The sequence below is a fragment of the Ptiloglossa arizonensis genome, chromosome 11 (assembly GCF_051014685.1).
Source record: "Ptiloglossa arizonensis isolate GNS036 chromosome 11, iyPtiAriz1_principal, whole genome shotgun sequence".
Classification (NCBI taxonomy): Eukaryota; Metazoa; Arthropoda; class Insecta; order Hymenoptera; family Colletidae; genus Ptiloglossa; species Ptiloglossa arizonensis.
The window spans coordinates 15,208,374-15,227,159 of NC_135058.1; the positions used below are offsets into that span (position 1 = coordinate 15,208,374).

General features: G+C 47.4%; 1 protein-coding gene across 8 annotated transcripts in view; it reads left to right on the top strand.

Annotated features, from left to right (window-relative positions):
* LOC143152868 (uncharacterized) overlaps nucleotides 1-18,786 on the top strand; it is a 329,127-nt gene that overhangs the window by 216,979 nt on the left and 93,362 nt on the right. For all 8 annotated transcript variants that reach the window (XR_012993664.1, XM_076323451.1, XM_076323450.1 and 5 more), the window contains 6 exons: nucleotides 2,617-3,764; nucleotides 4,474-4,690; nucleotides 5,372-5,620; nucleotides 7,219-7,585; nucleotides 10,555-10,852; nucleotides 13,281-17,849. Coding sequence is in view for 7 of the 8 variants with exons in the window: in XM_076323451.1 (XP_076179566.1) it covers nucleotides 2,617-3,764; nucleotides 4,474-4,690; nucleotides 5,372-5,620; nucleotides 7,219-7,585; nucleotides 10,555-10,852; nucleotides 13,281-17,849 (6,848 nt within the window). In the remaining variant the exon portion in view is untranslated. The remainder of the gene's footprint in view (nucleotides 1-2,616; nucleotides 3,765-4,473; nucleotides 4,691-5,371; nucleotides 5,621-7,218; nucleotides 7,586-10,554; nucleotides 10,853-13,280; nucleotides 17,850-18,786) is intronic.

The following is an 18,786-nucleotide window of genomic DNA, read 5'->3' on the forward strand; positions in this document are numbered from 1 at the left end:
TCGCTCGATATTCGGTCGGTGGCGGCAACCGGCTCAATTTGATCGAAGTTCAATTAGCTAAGAGCCGAAGAGGAGTATCTCGTCCCGTAGCGGAGGAGAAGCGCCATTGTTAGCGTCGGTATTCGACGCGGAATCATTTATTTCGGATCGCTAGGATTCCTTCGCGACGGTTTTCCATTTATTTCTTATTCCGCGTTTCCTTCGACGCCGTCTCCACCGTTTCTCCGCGTCCACGTTCCACTTAGCTCGTATCAACCGCGCGAACGATCATCGTCCATTTCTCATCCCCTGTCTCCGTTTCTAATTATTTCGCCGCAATTCCTGCCTCCGCGCCGCGTCGAGCGAAACCAATAAAATCCGTTCTCGAGTTAAAATTCACGAAAGCTCGGAACGAAACGCCTTCCCTTTCTTTTCGCTGGCTTTCCTCTACCCGACTCGAGCACCGCGTAACACTCGTCAACGGTACCGACAGATTCGAAGATCCGAACCTGAACAGATTCCGATCCACTTGCCCCGCAAATACAGTCTCCGGTAGCTAACACGCGACAACGTCCCGAAGAGCTGCGAACGAGATCGTAAACGGTTAATTCGAAACATCGCTCGGCAAATAAAGATCGAAGTTACGGCAGAGGAGGGAGCGTGGGTGAAGTTTTGTCGCGTCCAGTCAGGAGTCGTTAGCTTTGAGAACGAGCAGAGCCGAAACCACAGCCGTGCACACCGTGCTGGACTTGGCCAGCGAGTTCCTCGCGCACCGACCTTGCAAATTAAACGAACGTTTCGTAGTTTTTCGGCAAATGCGGAGGAACGACTGCTGCTCGACTCTCCTCTCTCTCTCTCTCGCGACGTGCTGTTGCTGTTGCTCGTTCGTTGGCAACTTCGAGAAAGCGAACTACTAACGAGTTGGATAGTTACGCTCTCGCGAAACGAGAGCCAGCATCCTGCGGCTGGTCGCGATACATCCACGAACGGATAAACACCGACGGTTACCACCTACCGCACCACCGAATGCCGATTTCTACCCTACGAGGAAACAAAGCGAATTTCGCGTTCCGTTTGTTCGGCTCCGTTCGTCTATTCGCCGACTAATTGCACGGCAAATCGTTCGGATCGCGCGAGTTCCTCGCTGCATCGTCCTTCAGGATCAAAGGAATCCCGGCCCGGCACGGCACGGTAACCTCTACCCTCTTGAAAACGTGTTCCTTTCCGTGAACAGCTACCACCCGCTCCTCTTATGCAAATTACGAGCCATTCGGATCGCTGTTAATCCACTCTGTTTGCTCGGTTGGCTTCGTTACAGGGAAAACGTGGACGCTGAAACGCGATAATGTCGGGGACGTTATTATACGCGCGGTTTCGCGAAAGGAGCCGACTTTCGATCCGTTCGTTGACACTTTCGTCCGACGATCTACCACTGAGACTCCTCGTAAAGGGCGAAAGCTCGATCGATCTTGATTTTCAGGACGGACAGAGACTGTTAAGGTAAGGCCTATCGATCCATTTGACTCGAAGAATTTTCACCAGGAGGTATCGGAAAAATTATCATAGAGATAACTTGTGGCGGCCAAGCGTTCATAGAGACGTTTTTTCATCCTTCGTTGTCGATTCTTCCTATTATTGTGATCCATCGTCTGTCTCTTCTTTGCATTACACTCCGTTAATTCTAAGTATAATTCTAAGTGCAATTCTAGATGAAAAATCTAGGTGCAATTGTAAGTGCAATTCTAAGTGCAATTCTAAGTGCAATTCTAAGTGCACTGAGCGATGCACCGTTCAACAATGAGTCTTGTCGACATTCGTGGCGTTGGTGTACACGATAGGAATATATTTTCTTAAATATATTTTCTTAAAAATATTAAAAGGAAATCCTTGTACAATGTCTTCGAAAAGAAAATTTAGCAGACGTTGATTGTGAAGTTTAAAATTCGATAGATTTGTAACCGAGCGAGCAAAAATTAGCAGATGTTGATTGTGAAGTTTAAAATTGAACAGAGTTGTAACCGGTCTTGCTGTCGATCGTGACACGCGTTATCGAAACTTGAATCGTAGAACAAGGGTTTAATCCATTCGTAAACAGTATCTTCGGGCGTTCTCCACGCGAGACGCGGAGGAGCCGGATGTAAACTTTTCGATGAAAGCTCGCAACGAGTTCACGGTTGAATGGTAACTTTTTAATCGGTAAACGGATCCATGTTCCGTTTCTCGCTGGGAACTTTGTTGCGGACACGCGATCTAAAATTGCCCCGTAGCGATTCAGACGTTGATGCGATTAAACGATCGAGATATTTCGAGGAAATATAGCTCGCAACTTCCATTGTTCGAGTTAAGAGGGAGAGAAAAGTGTTTGGGAAAGATCTGAAGTTAAATACGCCAAAAAGTAACTCGACTGCCCCACAATTTACTCGTACTAGCAACGTCGGACACTCCATCGTAATATTCCGCTGAAAGAATCACGCTGCAGAGATTTTCGTATCGCTGTTTAAAATTCTTAGCGGCGATGTTTCTAGATTTCGCGAGCGTTCGAAACCGCGGGAAGATTTCGAAAGACGTTCGGCGCGAGAGGCGGGAGGGTCGATGGAAATGCAGCGACGAATAATGAATAAATTTGATCTGCTTCAGCGGAGCCGGCGAGGCAGCGGTGGTGATCGAAATAGCGGGCCAGCAAGATGGCGAGAGGAGCGCTAGACCGAGCGTCTCCTCGATCTCCTCGATTCTGAATCAGAGCGCCGACGACAGCGACTCCGGTTTCCACGGTTTCCAATCGCGAGACGATCCTAGCCACGCTTCGAACAACAACTCCAGCCCGAACAGCGTCAACACCGCCTCCTTCCCGAATCTCAGCGCCAGCAACGGGAACAACACCAACACCGCCAACGGTACCAATAACAACAACAACAACGCAAACAACGTCAACAATAACAACAACAGTATCGGGAACGCGAGCACCAACAACGTGAACGAAGTTCAACCGATGGTGAACGGTTGGATCCAACAACAGTCCCAATACGGACAACCCAGCACGTCTCAGCATCAACAACAACAGCAACAACAGTACGGACAACTGATGCCATCCTCCCAACAAATGCAAAGTTACGCTCGCCAGCACCAAGCGTTGCTCCATCAGCTTCTACCCCATCAGAACCCCGTGCAGGCTCATCAAACACATCAGCACAAACACGTCGCTCAGCAACAACAGCAACAGCAACAGCAACAACAACAAACTCAATCGCATCCAACGGCCAGCAACGTTCAAACGGTACAACCGATGCCCCGTAAGTTCGGGCAGCCCATCTACGCGAACGCTCCTCCAAAACCCAGAAGACTGACGGATGGTTCCACCGAATATTCCACCCCGTCACCGGATCCGGATTACAGGAAGTCACCCGTGTCACCCGACGTAACGGTGACCAGCAAAAGTCCCATGTCGGATTACGACAGGAGCAGCGTGATTTACGGAACGAGGATGAGTCAGCCGTCCCAGCAGAGTCTCAGGACGGACAAGTCGGGATTGAATTATGGATACGGTCAGGTGCAAACCGAGAGACGCACACCGGATACCTACGGACGGAGCGCGGTGAAACCGAGATCGGGCAGGGGGAACGGTGACTACGAGGAAGTTTATGGCGTGCCCCAGCTGTACCAGAGACCAGCTGGACCCGTCGGTTACTCCAAGGGTGCCTCGCCGGCTCCGATTCCGATTCCGCTTTACGCGCAACAGTATCAACAACATCAGCAACAGATACATTCTCCGGTCGCCTCCGTTAACGGTAGGTATACGAACAGTGATACAGTTCTTCTTACGCGTATACAAACTTTGGAACGTTCGAATGGGATCTGGAATACGCGTGTTGCTTAGAGATGGAATCGAAGGGGGATATATAAACGGATATATATCGAACGAGATAATTTCCTCCAATGTTGATTCCTTTTTTAGAGATTTCGAGATCGTCCGAGTTTATTTTAACGTTCTGCGTACCAAAGAATTAGGAGAACACGTTCAGAAAATGGGTAAAATTTTATTCGATTAATAGAAGATGTTCAATAAGAGTGTTACGATTTATCGATAGTTATTCCAGGTAATGTATTTTGTATCTTCGAATTGAAATATTGTCTCGTTACGTGAATATTGGAGAATTTGTTCGACGAGTAGTAATCTTGAAAGAAGTGATCTTGAGGGGTAGAGTTTCTCTGTAGTTGCAGTTGCTCCTTTGAGCAGAGATATTTAAATAATATTTCGTTATTTCGAAGCGATATCGATAAGTTGAATCGATCCGGTATTGGTACGGTACTCGATCAAAAATACAGTGTTCTATTTTTTCAAAGAATACATATTTCGAGAACCCGAAAGAAATATCTATTCGACTTTGATGCAACGGTTCCAAACGACGTTGAGAATTGCATCGAAGTTTCTCTTTTGGTCCCGAGTAACTCTTGAGCGTTCTAACGAAATTACGAATGTTGCTAATTCGATTACAGTACCGATAATGAGGCAACCCAGGGCACAGCCACCGCCGCGACCGCACAGCGCAGACTTCTTGGAGTACGAGGCAACCAGAAGACCTCAGCAGCAAGTGGCACCGCAATGCGAAGAAACGTTGAACCAACAGAGACGTCCACAGAGGCCTAAATCGAGCTTAGACATAGTCACTCCGTCGGACGCTGCGAACGATGGATATTTCTATTCCGAGGAGAGGTAAGCGATTTTAGATTCTCTTCCATTATCCGCTACCAGGTGTCTCTCGAAGAACATGTGCAGAAATAAATAAAAAGAAACGTAGAAACCTTCTACGATAGACTTCCATTCTACATTTTCGACCGAGAATCACCCTTTCGATTGCACCGTTCTTCGCAGAACCCCTTCTACATCGAAAAGAGGAAAAAGATTTTCATGTATAATTCCCGCTTTCAAAGGACAAAATTGCCTCTCTCTCGGTTCGCTCGAAAACGGGACAGAGATGTTTATCTCGAACTGAGATCGATAAGGTCTCGACCGTGTTCCTTGAATCCGGTTTCGGTGCACGTTCTACGGAATCGAGCGTAGATTACTCGAATCCGAGTGTAAAAATTACTCTATGTATATAATATTGGGTTATATAACATTTTGGAAAAGGAAATCACTTTCCGAACGACCTGATACTTTGTAATATTTTCGAACGAATCGTGTAATAATACGAAACAAAATCCTCGAATATGCCCCTCCTCCACCTGACTTCAATGTTTGTTTAATATCAATCAGTATTTCCAGCCACGCGAAAATTACTTCGAAGCGATATCACGATTATTTCGATGGAAAATATTGTTCCTTTCGTTCGATGTTGTTCCGAGTGTATAGTTCTGTCAGAGATCAATGTTGTTTACGATATGTTGCGATCAGATACGCGGCACAGATGCGGCAGTCTGCAGTTTATCTTCACCAGACACCTCAGCATCACCAGCAACAAAGGAACCAATCACTTTCGCGTGCGACAATGCCGTCGAAAGTAACGGGGATCCGCGACAGAGGTGACGAAACTAGAATAGCAACATTGCCAGAGGCTTCTTGCTCCGGGCTGAGGAGAGGACAGCGTGAACACGTTCATCAGCAGCACGTAGTGTCGCATCAATCGCTTCATAGGCATACCGAGTGAGTCATTCCTCCTCTCTCCAACCTCTTATTCCGCTTGCTTAACCCTCTGCCGCACGAATTCGATCTAATTTTTCCAAAGTTACGCGAAAAAAGAAAAGAAACCATTTCTTCGTTATTTATACATCCGTGAACGGATCGTGAAACTAAGCACTAAGTCGCTCGACCTGTACAGCTACTAGATACCGCACCGAGAAATCATAATATGCAAATTCCATGACATTTCGCGGAGTTTTCTTCGTCGTGTTCCCGCTTGGCTGTACTCGCTGCGGTGGGTTGGATCTCCTTTCAAATATTTAAGGGTACCGAATTGTCCGATCCAGGACATCCGGTGCAATCGTAAGAAATATTCTTCGAAGGAAGCTTGCTTCTACAGGGCGATACAAAAGTTGACTCCTCGTATTGGATCGAGACCGAAGGAAACTTTTAGGGAAATATATTGGAAATGAATCGCGAAGATCATGCGATAGAAACTACTTTCGACGATTCCGAAATTTTTATACCCTATGTAAAGAAAAAAATAGTTGAGAAGTATTAATTCGGAACAAGATAATTTCCAAAACGAGGATCCGACTCTTTCGCCTTATTCGCTTTTTCTAACCGTGCGAAAATAAATCGAATCTGTATCCAATCGCTAAAGTTTCTAAAAGTGGTAACTGAAGATTTTTAAGAAATTTTACCGATTAATCGCTTCAAAATTTAACTACGAACTACAGACTGACGTTTCGAATATTAAACGAAAGAAGAAAAAATTCCTCGGTGACTTGGACGGTTTAAGTGACTAGAGTAGTCGTATTCAAAATGAAAAATTGTACTCGAAATCCTGATCCAGTAATCCGATCGTCCTCTGGTTTTCTCCCCGCGATCAATAGCCGAGGGTATCACCTACGAGTCGTGTCTCTGTATCGATATTTCGAAGGTTTGCCAACAGTACAGCTTTATCAGAATTCAAAGGACATACTGATACCGTAATAGAAGCATCGAAGTTGGGTTCTCGGATTCCAGACGAGGTTGCCGGCGATTCCAACTAGAAGTCGGTTACCAGATAACACACGACCGTAGAGCCTTAATTACTCGTAAATCCCTGAATCTCTGCTTACGTAAAGTTGTTACATACGTAATGATTAGCAAGGACGATTCGAAATCAAACTACATTCCATCTATCAAAACGACGAATTAACTAAAAATCTGAAGCGAGAGGACGATCGTACTGAACAGTCGGAGAAAACACATCTAGATAGAATTTCAAACTTAACGATCAGAATTTTGTAACTATCAATATCCAACCACCAATAACATTGCTACCGGAACAGTAGTGTTCGTGTAAATCCAAAAGACAGATTTCTCTCGCGCGAAGAACATCGTTCATCGTCGTTGTCGTTCCCTGTAGCCGCATGCGCTAGGTTTGTCCGGATCCTCGTTATCCTCGACACCTTTTCGCTCGCTTGTTTCGCAAATAATCATCCACGAGTCCACGGAACATTGTCGAGTGCCATCCGGTGCGAGTCGGTGTCCGTTCGAGAGGCTAGACGCGTTAATTCCGAGCGTGAGATTATATTCGAGGGTACAAGACGGCTGGAATTTGTCCGTTCGGTCAGGATGAACAGCAACGAGGCGAAGCTGAGGCGGTCCTTGCGCGAGAAGAGTTACGAGACGAGCAGCCGGGAAATGTTGACTCACATAGAGGACGGAACGATGCCGCGAAGAATTCCACGGGACTACGAGTCGTCGATGGGGTGGGGCAGACCGAGCAGTCATTCGAGCCAGGGGACTCACGTGGCCCAGCCGTGTCACGCTCCTCATCCTGCCACCAGACGATGGAACGAACAGCAACAGTTCTGCAGGTCGGCGTCCGCTCGACTACCGAGGACCAGGCATCCGGCAGCCCTCGACCCGGATGATGACGATTACGGGGAACGATCATCCGAGCAAGACTCACGGGACGGTGAACGCAAGATCCAGCAGGTTGGTCCTACTTCTTTTCTATCGGCACGATTTCTATCTAACGGATCGAATACCACGGTGGTCACTGGTCACGGACCGAATTTATTTTTATACAAATATTTTTTCGTTTCATTTTTAAATACCGTAACTCTATTACTATCTTTGCAAACATACGACTAACCCACATACGAGCAGTCCTCAGTATTCGATAAGAAAAATTCAATTTCTTTAATTTATTACATTTTAACGAAATATTTTACATACAGTTTAATATCGTTCTTTCCACAATCGCAGTTTTTCTTCTCGTTCCTAGTTTTCTCTAATCGGTCGATCACAGTGTTGAACGAAATCTACGATGTTTCTACAGTGGTTACGTGTACCAATAAAAGTATCTAAAAGCAACCCGCGACTGATTAAAAACTCGAAGCATTTAATACCTTTCTTAATTGAAGTGTGGACGATACGTTCAAACAGGAAGAGCGCAGAACTCGTGTTAAAATGTTAATTTACCCAAGAAGTCGTGACCAGGGTGCACAACCACTGAGTACTTTGCAAAGAAAAGTTAGACACAGTCTTCTGTGGTGCTAATCCCTACCAGGGATTATAGTTCCGACCATTACGTTCGAAGCTTGGTATGTGGAATCGAGTTCAGAGACACTTTGTGTTTGTTACGTTACGAGAAGGCTTAATTTCGTCCTTCGTTCCAATTCGTCGACCGTTCGGAGAACAAAGTTTGGAATTTACGCGAATCCAGATCGGTAGGATCGTCTCGGTGACGCGTTACCGATCCACAATGTCGGTAATTTGAAAGAAAATGACTCATAAATTGTCTCCTCGGTCACCTCGTGGTAATACTGCACCTCGTTCGTTGGACGAAACAATCGGTCGGCTGCACGAGCAATGGTGATGACTCACGTCAGGTTGCAACCTGTGTACCTGCATTTCGGTCACGTCGACCGCGCGGCGTTCCGTAATTCTGCTTTCACTACGATCCGTTCGATCGACGTCATCGTTGTAACGACACCGTACTTCTTCGAAGATGAAACATCGCGCGTGGTTTTACGACTTCCTTGTGTCTCTCGCGTGTGCATCGAATTCGAACAACTTCGAGCACTCCCGAACCGATCTTCGAACACTTTGAGAATTAATCGCTCGTTATTTTGATCACTCATTCGATCTTCTTCGATCGACCTTCCACTTACCGGTGAAATTTCCTCGATTATTCGCGAGAAACATATACACGAACGGAAACACTCGTTTTGGTCTATAAGTGAATTTATCTCGAAACGAACGAATGAAAATCTTGCTTAATAATTTTTAAAAGTGGATCGATGGCCAATTTTAAAAAGGGATACTTTTGTCGAGAAGTATCTGTGGATGGAATGTTAAAGATATTTCAAGGTTATTTAGATTCTTTTTCTTTTTCAGATCGAACCTTTGAATCTAGTAACGGCCAATTTTCGAAATTTAACGCAAATTTTGAAAACCGATTTAAGTTAACGTTTCACTCGTAAAGAATATTTGAACTTTTCTTACTCCTGCTCGAACCTCTTTCGTATAAGAAATTGCTTAACTTCCGACCAATTAAATTGCACGGAATAACTACTAGAAGTAAAGCTCTTCCTTTACTTTGTCTCTCACTACTGTACACTTTCTGTATACGGTAACGAGAGAATAAAAAAAAAAGTGCTAATTGGCTGAAACTTTGACAATATTTTACGAGGAAACGGTTTGTTTGCAACACGGGATTCCTTTAGTACTTTCTCCTCGCTTGATAATTAAACGTGGAATGTTTCTTTTTGTTTCGACTAGGTACAATTTTTTGATAAAAAAAATTTATCGAAAAAGTATCATTTTCTTCAACGCCAAAACTTGCATTGTAACTTTTTGGAACACTGAATGCGATAGTTTAAAAAATTCCCAAAACAATAGTTTTACAATTTAATCGACAATGAAAAGATTAATATTCGGCGTAAAGTTATTGCAAAAATGTTTACAATTTCTGTATTATTCTTATTAAGTAGAATGTGGATGAATAAAAATATCCAACCTGGTTTTTGAACAGTATCCATCGATTCACGGTTGTAGAAAAATTGTTTGAAACGTCGTGCCTCGCAAAATGTAATTTAAAAGTGCTCGAAACGTGAAAACTCGTTACAGTGCACATCGTATGAATACTTATTCGCTGTATACGCCTCTGCATCGCAACATAGGCATTCATCTAGACTTGAACATTTTTCGGAAATTGTTGCAACTGAAATTTTTCTCTCCTAGTACCGTTCTACATTTCAATGTAGGAACTTTCGTCTAAAACATTTCTCGATTCGGGGAATAGTTCAAAATTAATCGTAGACACAACTCTGAAGGGGTGTTTCACCCTCTCGAATAATTCGTAAAGAAAATCAAAAAGCATTCAATATTTTTGAATAGCCTGTAAAATCATATACAGTGTGTCCCAATCGTCACCGGTCGATTTACTTTTTGAATAAAACTCAAACGGTTTAATCAATCTTGATATTTTTTTTTTTATTTAAAACTTCAACCTGTCGTAGATTTTTCGAGCCCTATACGCAACAATTTTCTTTATTCACAGTGCTACTTGACATACAATTTCTAGAGAAACGATTACAAAGTTCCCGAATCAATAGCGTCAAAGATCGCAATTCTTCGTAACTCGCCTAAACAATTTCCACAAATTCTTCCACCGTGTACTTCTCCACAATTAATTCCCCATCTATCTAGACCACTTATGTCAAATTTCGGATTAATCAATGAGACGTTTTAAAAACAGCGCGAAATTCGAATCGACCGGTGACAATCGGGACACCCTGTACTCTACCCAATCACCTTCACGTAAATCTACAAAACGCGAAAGAAACAATAACAAAGAAGAAAGATATCTCTTTGCAAATCATTGATACCTATCCCGAAGGGACAAACGTAGCCTCCTATTCGTTTAAACGTATTCTACAGTGTCCGATCTATTCCAGCGCGAGGAGTCGATGAAGCGGCTGCTGGAATGGAAGCAGCGAATGCTGCAGTCCCCGCTAACCCGGAAGCCATCCGGTTCTGCAAACAGGGGGAGAGCTCAGAACGAGCTGTCGAGTTATTACAAGCAACAGGCGCTTCTGGAGCTGGCTGCGCACGAAGCATCCGTGGCGGAGGGTCGTCATTCGAGACGAAGAGAGGACAGTGGTCATCGTCCCCATGCACGTAGCAAGAGCACCGATGGCCGCCGGACAGTCGCCAATGTTTCGCGATACAACAGCTACTCCAGCGACGACGAAGGTAGGGACACCTCGCCTGAACTTATTATCTGAGTTGTGGCTTCACCGAACGCGTGCCTTTCGTGGGACCCTGCTGTTGCGATAGGTCGTTCCTGATCAGAGAATCTTCCGGTAAACGCTAAGAAACACTGCCAATAGGGATTACTGTCTTCGATCCAATGGTCGAAATTTTGGAGAAAGATTCTGCAATCGTTCGTTCGCTCCCAGAGCGCAACTTTGATCTATGTAACAATTTTACAGAGTGTTTTAACTGTCTCGGTTACTTCGATCACTTCGTTGCTATTAAGAGCGCGAGAAGTGACTTTTCAATGTCATTGACGTTAGCTTTGTCTACGATGGAATTTTTTTTTATTGTATTAGTATGGATGATGGAAAGATACGTTTGATAAATTGTAGGGAAATTAATAGGTCGTAAATCGTTCCTTTTTTAGAAGTATCTATTAGTTTTACATCGAAGATCACTCGTAGGTTGTAGAAATGTTAGCGACCTTCATATCTTGCGAAAGATATTGTCTTGAGAAAATATTTATCGAATGCCTTTTGTACTCTTAAAAGCTACCGAGATATTAAGACAGTTGAGATAAGTAAAACACCCTGTAGGAGAAAAGCAGTTTCATATTTATCGATGATAAGGATGCATTTTCGAGACTTTTGGTATGTCTTCGATCGATGAACAAAAGTACAAAAAAATGAATTTGATGAATAAATAATGTAACACGAAATGCCATTCACGCTATTAATTGCCGATATAAGTACTATTTTTATGTACAGGGTGAACCGTTTAAACGATTAAATACTTCCCTTAGTTGTGAATACACGAGAAAACTGTATAAATGAATATTGAACCATTGAAAGGAGCGAACACGGTGTTGGGAACAAAATTTTCACCAGAGTCATTGACGTCTGAGCTCCTCGAACACTTTAACTTGGCTCCAAGTAGATTTTTAAACACTTTTAATTAAATGTTTCACCCTGTACTAGCATTCGGCGATGCATCAGCGAACAGGTCCCACGAACGCGCCGCGGCTGCGAGTTAAAAGAGCTCCAAAGTAGATAGATAGCTGGACTGTACTAAAAGAACGATAGTAAACCCTAACACACGTATAACTGCTCTAACACGGTCAACTGTATACGTCGGCGAGTTGGAAAAGAGAATATATGCTTCTGTATGGTGTTGCACGTCGAGAGAGACAGTATCTCGTTAGAGACACGTTACCAAAGAGACTTGGCACGCGAACGAGCGTGACGCTGATTGCGCATGACACGAGCAAATAATATTATCATATACACGTTTTCCCAAGAACTGATGACTTTCTTCTTTTTTTCTTGAATAAAATGTCTTTTATTACGATTTGAATTCGAGAGTTCGATTAATCTGTGTGCAACGCAAACTAGCCCCACCCCCCACCCCCCACCCGAAACCGTAACCAACGTGCGATCAATTCGTGAACTCCTTGGAACTAACACGAACACACGAGTCGATGAAAAGAAAAGGAAACACGTACGTTCTTCTAGCGTACCGGTGCCGACGTGGTTCGTGACCGAGAACGAGCGGACGTCGCTACGAGTGTATCGAGTTTCCTCGTCTCTGTGCTCTCCTCCTCTCTGTATCTCTAGCTGTTGTATTTTTTTTTTTTCTTTCTATCGCCGAAACGCCCCACGTCGAGGGACAGAGACGAAGTTTGTAGATAGCCAGGATCTTTGAGAAGGTGAATGGAAAATGAAAAAGTACAAAGCAAAAAAAATATATATATATATATATGTATATGTAAGATAAGAGAGCGAAATCTGCAAACGTTTTCTCCGTGGGGGCTCCTTCTCTTTGCTGCTGTCGGGTCTGGGCTGACTGGTGAATGGGAACGAATTAACACCTTTGGAATTTAACTGTCGAACCGTCCGTTACGACCTAACCACTCGTACTAGAGCCGTATTACTTTGCGAAATGTGGGTCAGCATGGCATGCCGAGGATTATCACTAACACTATCGTAGAGGCGTTCAGCTGCGGCCGCCATTTACCTTCCAGCTCGCAAATACGTGTCTCCGCTACCGAGTGACCGAGAACACGATGGGTCGATTCCTTGGATCGTTGCGGGATTGGTTCGGTGTTCAGAAGTATCTTTAACTCTCGGCTATCCGGCGAATCGGAGCATCCGGAGCATACTTTTCAAGTAAATTGTCCGTCCGAGTTACGGTAACGCTTAACGAACGTAATGTATCGCAAAGTAACCGCTTGTCGAATCGATCGCGAAAGAGAGCAAGCCTAACAACGTTAGCTTCCCTTAGACCTAGAATTATTCTCGCAACGATCGAAATTGATCCCAGCTTGGTAACCCCGGCTTGGAATTGCATCGAAAGGGTTGGGTTGTCATTAATCTCATTCGTGAGTAACGAACGTCCTCGTGTGTTTGTTTTGTAACGGACGAATCAGAGCTGGGAGATGTCCGGAGGAAGCGCACGCGCAGACCCCCCTCGCATGCAGGAAGGAGCCCCCGGCAACTCGGAGACAATCGTTCCTCGGGGATACCGGTCCAAGATGCCGTCCCCGCAACCGGCCGCCAGAATCATAACGCTCCTCGATCTTCGAACGACCGCAAAACGAGCCCCACAGCTTCGGTGGTGCCCATTATGGGTGGTATACCCCCTGACGCAGGCTACGAGGAAGTCAGCTTCCCATCGACCATGAGAACCGATCGTTCTCCGTCTTACCTGACCGACGAGAGATCCGCGATCAGGAACAACGATCAAGATCCGGACACTTCGTTCGACGAGGACAAGTTCAAGAAGAAACCGTCTGGAATACTCAAGAGTTCCACCGTCTACGGCGTCGAACAACCCGTGAACAGTTCGAACTCGTCCATTGGTTACCCGGCGGACACCTGGCCGAATCAGAAGAACGTACAATGGACCGGGAAAAAGGAAAGAGACGAGTGGGACTCGAACATCGACGAGAGCAAAGTCATCAGAGAGTTTTCTTACCAGTACATCAAGCCCAAGGAGGAAACGGAGTTCAGGAACGAGGAGAGGTCGCCCGGTAAATCGGAGATCATGAATCTCGTACAGTCCAGGATAAGATCCTTCGAACAGAGCATCGACGGATCCAGTCCTGTCAAAGAGGTCCTCGCTATGCAGGAACCCCTGAAGGTGTCACCGCTTCAGGCAACCGAGGCACACGTATCCAGGCTGGACTCGTCGAAAAAGACGTCGTCGGTGATTCGTAATTTCGCGTTGGGCGAATCCGATTCACAGGACACCAAATACAGGGACGTTAAAATTGGCCATGCCAAGCAGGCGTCCACCGACAGCAACAAATCGGTGAAGGATCTCCTGGCGGATTTCGAAAGAAAGTCTCAACAGATTCAGAGGCAGGAGTACGGCAGACGTCAAGAGGTGAAGCATCGCGGGGTGTTCAGCGATTCGGAAGCACTGCTTTACGACACGGGTAGCGATCTCGATCAACGCGATAGAAACGAGGACGCGGAGAGGGACACCAGGGTGGATCAACTTGTACCCGAGCCTATCAACGAGAGCAAAGTGTACACAGACACGGTGAAGAAAAAAGCAGACGTTTCGTTCAGACGCAAGAAAAGACCATCGTCCAGGGAGAGCGTGAGCGACCACGCTACCCCTACCGAGGATCTCGATATTGTATCGAATCCCAGCTGCACCAGGTTGAGCGTCACGGAATCGTTGTTGACCCACGGGGATCAGTATTCCGGTGAGAGCGGCACCACGAGCCCCACCGTCAAGCAGGAGGACATCAATCCGGAGGAACACTACCTTCCCATGTCCCCTAGAAAAGCCATATTGGACCCGAACTGCGACGATCGACCGAATCCAAAGATGATGGAAAGCCTGTTCGCCAATTTGGAACACGAGGAGTGCTCGTACGTGGAGATGGCTCAGAACGGAATGACGCATTCCCTTCTTGCACCCAACGAGGACGGCAGGAAGCACGATTCGGGTGATTACTCGACTCTGGACACGCCTCATTACGAGTTCGTTTGCGTATCCGATAGCAAAATGGAGCCCGTTTACATGGAGGTGAGCCAACTGTCGGAAAAAGACGAGAAGGACACCGGGAAAATGTCCTTGAAGAAGAGAACTCTGCACGAGGACTCGATGCACTCGAGGACAGACTTGCCGGACATCTTGGCGGCTCTGAAATCCGACAGCTCGGACGCGGACGACGAGTCCTCGAAGGATCTTGACTCGATCGACGCCCCACGACATCCGAGATTCAGTTTGTCGGACACTTTCCGACCTGCGTCTTACTACTTAGGCGCCAGTCGAACCATGATCGCGGAGCTGCACGACTCGTCCGACAGCGAGCTAGTGTCACCGCCTCCGATTCCGACCTCCCCGCCGCCTTTGGACGACTTGGATTCCCTGGACATGCAGGAGTCGTTGGAAATCAAGAAGGTGTCGCCTCAGGTAGCGGTAATGAAGAGCAATAGCTCGAACAGGGATTCCCCGAAGTCGTGGAACAAGCCGATGGGTCAGATCGAGACTCACAGGCCTCCGTCCAGGTTCTCGGACGCCACGATCAGTTCCACGTTCAGGGACAGTCGGATTTCCTTGGAGAGCGCGTCCGGGAGCGATTCGGTGGACCTGAGGACACCCGAGGAGGAAGCCAGGCACAGGCAACTGAAAACGAGGCCAGTTAGCGAGGTCTGTGAAGTCCTGGACAGCTTGGACGAGCTGGAATCCCTCGGGAGTCGTTTCGACGGAGCCAGCATCGATCTGGATCAGTACTTGGAGGAATTGCAGGCACGCGATGCCTTCAACGTGGATCTGTACGCGAAAGATCTCAGTTACAATAGCATTTACGGTTTCAACGAAAACATGATGGTGGTAGACAAACTTCAGAAAACCACCTGTCACAATCTCTCGAGGCAAGCGAACCTGGGTAACTTGGAACAGTCGTTGCGTTACGGTGCAGCGAACAAGATGGGATCGGCGAGCAGCCTGCCGTCTATGAGAGTCTGCGACATCCCTCCCTCTCATCAACACTCGCAGTCGTTCACCGGTGACGCCCATTACGAGAACATCACGAGCTTCTCTCCGTTGAGAAGCTCGCCGGCCATTCGATCCGACAACGAGCAAACTCGAGACGGTGTTCACAGGTTTCGAAGAACATCGCAGAACAATTTGCTCACCTCTTCTCACAGCAGGGAGTCCAGTTACTCTCTCGCGTCGGGAGCAGCTTCAATTTCCACCTCCATGGCTTGCCAGAGACCCGCCAGTGCGCAATCGTCCATGCACTCTCCCACGGGCTCGATCTCTTTGGGCAATCACGGGAACAGTCTGGTCGCGAACGTACTGCGAAACGCGAGTCCTTACTCCGATCAACGGTTCCAGAGCCACTCCAGATCGGCCAGTCAGGATTCCGCTCGGTACTCCATGATATCTAATCACAGATCGTCGTCCAGCCAAGATTCCAGCCACTATCCGACTTCGACGTCGACCGTTAAAACGAATCCAGCGCCTCAGTCCTACTTACCGATCGAGATGCGTTCGCAGAGCGAGCAATCGGGCGCTCCGTACTACTATTCGGACCTCCAGGCCAGCGTGAACGCCGTGGACACCGAATCGGCGAAACCGATCGGCCACACCTCCAGATTGCCCCAATTGAACAATCAGAGGGACGACGCCTCGGCTCTGAACAAGAGGAACGACATAGGTCGTATAGTGAACCCTATCGCGAGGCAGTTGCCCAGGCAGATACAAGTGGAGGACATCGACGAAGCTAGACGCATAGCTGCCGAACTCAGGAAGACAACCTGCCAACTATTGGGCGACAACAAAGTCGATCTCGTCGACAAGAAGAACTTCTACGAAGCGGATACTCTCAGGAGGGTGAAGTCTACGGATCCGTTGCCGGACATCTCCTCCGCGGAGATCAACACCAGGAACCTTTACCCCCATGGACTTCGAGACAAATCCAGCGGTCAGTCCAGCCTACGGGAGGCCTTCGAGCTGATACACGTAGCGCAAACCTCGCATCGTAGATCGCGATCGTTGGAGGGGCTCCTGGACGACGTAGGTCTTCAGAATCTGGTGGAGCAGAGAAATCGAAGCAATCGCGTGGCGACCGTTCAGCCTACACAGGTGGAGGAAGTTCCCCAGAACGTAAGCGCCGGTAACGTCTCGACGTCCGGTAATAACTTTAGCTCCGAGGATCCCTGGGAACAGGACTCTCTTTGGAGGGAAAGTCTCCGTAGAGTAAGTCTGAGGAACGCCAGGTCGTTGGACAATCTGGACAGTCCTCCGAGGCCACAGGGATCCTCCGGGACGGACGCGAAAGGACGCAACAAAATCACACGCGGAGCGACTTACGTGAACGACAGCGTGATCCTGAGAAGGGACAATTGTTCGGAGGAATCGTCGGAGAGGCCTCGTGTGAAACGCAGACCGAACAAAGATCACGAGAGCGAAGAACAAACGGTCGACGATCTGACCTACGAGAGCCTTTCCATGGACCGGATACACGCCGGTGGTTACGTATGGGACGCCCAGAACGAGGCTTACAGGAAAGCGACGGCCGAGGACACGAATCATTTTTTAGAGGAGGGCAACCTTCCCCCGGTTCGCTTGATCTCGGAGACGCAGATGTCGGGTACGACGTCCGCGGCGTTCGAGCTCGACCGAGAGAAACTGCGGCAATGGGACCTGCTGTCGAGCGCCTGCTTGCTCCAGGAACAGCAGCGCAGCTCGATGGCGGACTCGGGGCGAGGGTTGCCAACCTCCGAACGACCTGGAGACGTTCTCGATTCAAGGAACATCGCTCACGCTACGACTGGCGCCGCCACCACCACCGCGACGATCACGACCGCGACGACGATCCTCCCGGCTACCAACGACCCGGACATCGTCTTAAAGGTGATCGCCACTGGCCTGCCGGACCTATCGACGCCGACGAGCACCACCGCGACGACGAAGGGGACGACCAAGAGGCAGGAGATGATCGAGACCAAGGAGGCTTGTAACCGAGCTACAGGTGAGTGGCTCCTCAAGACCGGTGGTGTGTTCAGGAAGTGACTGGCCGTGTTCCAAAGCGTCGACTGGCTCACTCGGACTCGATGGACAGTCCGTCATCGTTGTTAATACCCGATGTTAAGACTCACTGTGACTACCAAATGTACCTGCGTTTACGGTGGCTTGTATAGCGTTTGGCCACATACGATCGCTGTATTCTTTTGGAACCTGATCCACCCGATTACCGATCGAACCATGTGCTCGCGAATCGATAGCATTGCACTCGATACGCACGTACCGCACTCGTACTTGGTGAAAGGGATACAGAGCAATCCTCGAGACAGACTCGAGTGCGATGTACGGACAGCGATGTTCTTGCCGATGCAAATATACAAATGTGATACCGACACGTCACGGAGCTACACAGACACGTAGACCTCTATCCCCTTGACTATCGGGCCCTTGTCGAACTATTGGAATCGATACGCTAGACGTTTCCAAGGTCGAGCAGATATTCTACTATCCCAGTTAGATCTTCCCCGGCCTTTCGATACCCTGCCAGTGCATTCCAACGCGCTGGAACGACCCGTAACGTACACCATCGGCCGGTAACGCGAGCGAAACGTTCCTTGGTCGGAGATCCTTTCGGTTAAAGCAACGATCGGAGTTTCAAAAAAATACAGTCGTTGTTTCCTAGTTAATACGACAGACCGCGTTCCAACTTGTGCAATTCGACCGATCGCTACCCCCATTCGGGAGTATTGTGTCTTTGCGTATAGATTTTTCGTGGATAGTTCGAGTGACCGCAATATCGGTACGCATTCTTGACAACCTGTTGAAACCTGACGTTTCACTGTTCGAAGCTCGATCAGAAGTAGATCTCTTTCGCTGATGATCGTTCGACCAACGTCTGATTGGTACGAGTTGGAACACGGCCTGACAGATGAGTGTTGCGTGAA